General features: G+C 16.5%; 2 protein-coding genes across 2 annotated transcripts; one reads left to right on the top strand and one right to left on the bottom strand.

Moving 5' to 3' along the window:
- Nucleotides 1-277: 277 nt before the first annotated feature.
- Nucleotides 278-1,991, bottom strand: PGSY75_0211900 (hypothetical protein; the record flags this gene model as incomplete). The annotated part of the gene is made up of 3 exons (XM_018783785.1): nucleotides 278-1,562; nucleotides 1,812-1,888; nucleotides 1,989-1,991. The coding sequence occupies 3 exons, from the start codon at nucleotides 1,989-1,991 to the stop codon at nucleotides 278-280; spliced, it is 1,365 nt and encodes a 454-aa protein (XP_018643775.1).
- Nucleotides 1,992-2,852: 861 nt separating this feature from the next.
- Nucleotides 2,853-4,193, top strand: PGSY75_0212000 (putative GDP-fructose:GMP antiporter; the record flags this gene model as incomplete). The annotated part of the gene is made up of 3 exons (XM_018783786.1): nucleotides 2,853-3,348; nucleotides 3,554-3,754; nucleotides 3,955-4,193. 3 exons carry the CDS (start codon nucleotides 2,853-2,855, stop codon nucleotides 4,191-4,193), a joined length of 936 nt encoding a protein of 311 aa, XP_018643776.1.
- Nucleotides 4,194-5,872: the final 1,679 nt, after the last annotated feature.

A 5,872-nucleotide genomic window follows, 5' to 3' on the forward strand; every position in this document is an offset into this window, starting at 1 on the left:
GTACATATACATATATATATATATATATATATATATATATATATATATATATATATATATGTATGTATGCCCTTATAATTTACATGTATGAATATATTTATTTAAATCTTGTGTTTTTATCATTATATCCCAATCTTATTTTTTTTTTTTTTAAAAATTAAAAGAAAAAATGTTTATAATATGAACTTTTATTATTAACAAATAGGTAGCATATATATTTTATAAATATATATATTATATATATATATATATAAATATATGTATAATTTTATTTTTCTTATTCAATATCTGTGAAGAATATAGGTGCATCCCTTTTTGATAGTTTATTAAAATCCTTTGATAAGATACCCCTCCTTTTTGTAATTTTTTTTTGGGATGTGTTCCTATCAACATACATATCATCGTCATTTATATAATTATATGTATCAACAGTTTCGATAATATTTAAATCTTTATCAATTTTAATTTTTTGATTATCCTCTTTATTATAATATATATCTTTTAATAAGTCATCATTTTGTTTTTCACAGAATTCTTTATCTTGCATGTAGTCATAATATTTTACTTCTTCTTTTTTATGTTCCTGTTTTTTTTTGATATGTATAGATTTTTCGTCTATGTTATTCTTTTTCTTTTTTAAGAGTTCCATTTTGTTTTGTTTGTTTTGATTTTCCATTAAATTATCATTTTTTAATATTTGTATATTTTCCATATTTTTAATTATATTGGTAGCACCTAAAATATGTAAGGTATCTTTAAAATGTGAGGGTACAGGTGCAAATATAGATTTTATTTTATTACATTTGTATTGAAAAGTAACATTAAGACAATGTAAATGTAATTTTAATTGGTTTCCTTCTTTTTCTTTATTTAATTTGTTTAATAAAAATTTTCTACTTTTGATAATATTTTGTACCTCACCATCATCATTATTATTAAATAATAGATAAGGTTCTTTTTTTATAATAAAATTTTCATTTTTTTTTTCATTTTTTTTTTCATTTTTTTTTTTAATTTTTTTATGCACATTTATATATTCATTATCTCCTACTATACACGTATGTAACGAATAATATAATAATGGTTTAATATATTGTGAGTTACATGCATTTATATACAATTTTAAAAGACTGAAATTATGTTTTTGATAACAAATATTATTATTTACAACTTCATATTTTAAACATTTCATTTTATTTATATCTTCATAATTATTTGTTGTAATCATTATATTAGATTCTGGTAAATATTTTAAATATAATTTTATTTCGTTATAATAATAATTTTTTTCTTTCATATTCTTCATATTTTCAATCTTACCATAAACTAAAGCTAAAAATATATTTTCATAAGAATTATATTTTATAATTCTATTTTTACATATTAAAATACAACCACTAATTTGACTATACAATTTGTATAATATATTCCATTCTTTTTTTTCATCTTCATTTAACAACATTAAATTGTTCATAACACTTTCTTTATTTCTTGACGTTTCGTAGGTAAACATTCCATATTTTTTATTAACAACAAGATAATCTTCATCACTATAAAGGATGCTACAACAAATAAGATATATGAATATATATATGTATATATATGTGTGTATATATATATGTGTATATATATATGTGTATATATGTATATATATATATATATATGTATATATATATGTGTATATATATATGTGTATATATGTGTGTCTGTTCATATGTATATTATTTTATAATTTTTTTTTTTTTTTTTCACATTCTTATGTGTGACAATATAAATACTCAAATATATTATTCTTTTTCATAATTCCATACTTTTTATTTATATCATATGACATAGATACACTACAAAATGTCCTCCTAAAAATTGTTACCTTGCGAAATAACCCAATCTACAAAAAGAGAAAGTATATACATATATATATATATATATATATATATATATACATATATTTTATTATGGATGTATAAATTTTTTTTCAGGTAGCTTACCATGTTTTTGCCCGGAACATTTTTAAAAAAGGGAAAGCATAGAAATAATATGGAATATATATTTTTTGTTATTTTTATTTATTTTTTCATTGCCCCAATTAATATTATTTTAAAGCGTCATTTTATGATGAATCAAAAAGAGAAACAAAAAAAAAAAAATAAAATAAAAATAAACTACTTCACAATATGTACATTTCTGAAAAAGAAAAAATAATAAATACATAAATACAACACTATTAAGAAAATTAACTATAACATGATAAAATTATAACATATATATATATATATATATATAATATATGGATATATATATATTTTTTTTTTTTTTTTTCTACCCTATCATATATAATTTCACATGTACATTTAAAAAAAAAAAGTCATTTTTTAAGATATTCTTTCCAAGTTCCTCATATTTGTACATTGTGCATATTTCATAATATATTATTTATATATATCATTTATTTTATATATTATTTATATATGTCATTTATTTTATATATTTCTTATTTTCTAAAAATGACACTCAAAAGGATAAAGGATGAAAGAACCTTCTGTTCTTTATTCATTTATTAAAAGATACACATAAAAAAAAAAAAAAAAAAAAAAAAAATTTTAAATATACAAAATTTTCTTACAGGGTAAGGTCAAAAATAAAAAAAAGGAATGTACTAGTTATAAATAAAAGATACACACAAACATATATATATATATATATATATATATTTATTTATTTATTTTTTATATTATTATTGTGTAAATATTTCTTTTTTCACTTTTGTGACTATATATATCCCCTATTTTTTTAAAAGCTCCATCGAATTATATATTATATAAAGGTTCCTTTTAAAAAAAAAAAAAAGAAAAATGAGAAATAATTTGATTGTGTTTATTTGTATAAGCTTGTATTTAATATCATCCATAACGTCTGTGTTTATAAATAAATATGTGTTAATGGAAAATATTATAGATAGTGTTTTATTAATATTTGTACAACATATATCTTGTTTGATGTTTATGTTTTTTTTTAAAGATATATTTTTTTTAAAAAAAAAAAGAAATGAAAAAAATATTAAAGAATATATTATTTCTTTATATAAAGGAATAAAAGAGTTATGGCCATTAATTATAACATTTAATTTTACATTAGTTTTTGGAAATATATGTTTAAAATATACAAACATATCTTTTTATCAGCTAGCCAGATCTATGACATTACCATTCAATTTTTTTTTTTCTTACTTTTTTTTTAAACAAATAAAATTTAATCTTTTAATGATAATATCATGTATCATAGTGTCCATAGGATTTTTCATTTTTTCTCTCGACGCCGTAAATACAAATTATAATTCTGTATTATACGGTAAACAAAAATAAACAAATAAATAAATAAATATATATATATATGTACATATATATATATATATATTATTCATATATGCATATGTTTATGCATATTATAAATATTTCTTTTTTCCTATAAAGAATAAGAATGTGAAATATTTCCTTATTTATTTATTTATTTATTTATTTATTTATTATTATTTTTTATTTTATTTCCCTTGTAGGTACCATCGTTTCAATTATTCAGGCTATACACCTTAATTTGATAAAGGAGAAATTAATTATATACAAAGATAAAATGCTCATGTTATATTACAATTTAATATATTCTTCAATTATTTTATTTATATATTTGTTTATAACAAGAGATATACTTGTCCTAGTGAATTTGGATAAGCGACTTACTTTCTATCTTTTTTTATCATGTAAGTAAACAAAAACAAAACGAATCTATATATATTTATATATGTTTATATATATTTATATATATTTATAAATGTTTATATATGTTTATATATGCTGTCCATAAGGCACACATATATACATACATACATATATATGTGTGATAATATATTTTTTATACATATATATATATTTTTTTTTTTTTTTTTTTTTTTATTTCAAGGTATATCCTCCATATTTGTTACCTTCTCTTCTTTTCTTTGCATTCATTATACAGATAATGTTGTTTTTAATATGTTTGGTAATGTAAAATCTACTGTGCAAACATTTATGAGTAAATATTATAACTCCGAAAATTTTAATACACACACCATGATAGGAATAATATTAACCACCTTGGGGTCTTGTATATATACGTGTTCTAATGAATATTCAAAGAAAAGCAAAATCAAGAGCAAATGAAAGGAACACAAAAAATAAGAGGGAACAATAAATAAGAAAAAAGAGAACAAAAAAAAGGAACCTAGAAAATGTTTCATTTTAAACATGTCTTTTTAAGTTTTGAATATATAAATATATTTTCAAAAAATGAAATTACATTTATATATATTACACTTTAAATAATGTACAAATATTAATATATATTTTTTTAAAAAAATAAAAACGGAATATCATAATAGGTTTCAATTTGTTATAAATACATACATACATATATATATATATATATATATATATATATATTTATATATTTATTTATTTACTAATTTTTTTTTTTTTTGTGCATATATAAAATTTATTTAAGAATCTTCATATTATTTTATAATACGTTGAGAAAAAAAAAATTAAATGATCCATAAAAATAATACTATATGACACCAATTTTTTTTTTTTATTATTATAATATATATATATATATATACATATATATTTTTTATTTGTATATTTTATATTTTACTTATTATTTTTTATTTCACATTTTCATTTTTATTGTAAATAAAATAAATATTAACTATTAAATAAAAATAAATTTTCACCTTTCTATTTTTATATACCAAATAAAATATATTTATAAAATATAAATTTCATATACATATGATAAATACATAAGAAAAAAGAAACATGTATTACTTTGATATTTTACATATATGCAATAATAAATATAATATAATATAATATAATAAATATATCTTTCCTTTTTGTGTAAAAAAATAATTTTATTTATAAATATATATCCATTACTTATTGTATGTATAACGAAGATTTTTGGAATGTTTAATTTTTTTGTTATTTAATATTTTATTTATTTATTTTTTTTTGGCATCTAATAAAATATATATAATATATATATATATATATAATATTACATATATACATATATATATATATATATTTATATATATATATAGTATTTCGTGTGTCAAAGTAAGAAAAAAAATGATCTTTTTATAACCATCCTTGATTTGAAGAAAAAAAAAATGTACATAAAAAAATATATGCATTTGAAAAAATTACTGGCATATAAAAATGTTACATATATAATATTATACATATATTATATTGTATTCAGAATGTTCAAAAAAAAAAAAAAAAAAATTTAGTTCACATATATATAATTTTTTTATATAATGAATATTTATAAGCAATTAGGAAATACTACCTTCATATTTTTATAAATGAATATTTAAAAAAAAAAAAAAAAAATTATATATATATAAAATATATATATTATATATATCATATATATTATATATATATATATTTCCAGTAGTCCTTTTTTTATAATATCTCTTATTTTAAAATTAGTTTTAAATATTAATATTACTGTTCACATTTAATAAAACATATAATAAATACATATATAATAGAATATATATATATTATATTATTTCCTTTTTTTGATAATTATATATATTAAGATCTATTTTTTTTTTTCTTTTAATATGTAAAAGAATATTCATATTATATATATAATATAATATACAATATTTATGTACATTTTTTTTATACCTTTTTTTTTTTTATACCCTTTTTTTTTTTATACATTTTTTTTTTTTATATCTTTTTTTTTTTTTACCTTTTTTTTTTTTTTTTTTTTTTTTTTTTTTTTTTTTTTTTTTTTTTTTTTTTTTTTTTTTTTTTTT

This window comes from Plasmodium gaboni, chromosome 2 (genome assembly GCF_001602025.1).
Source record: "Plasmodium gaboni strain SY75 chromosome 2, whole genome shotgun sequence".
NCBI classification, from domain to species: Eukaryota; Apicomplexa; class Aconoidasida; order Haemosporida; family Plasmodiidae; genus Plasmodium; species Plasmodium gaboni.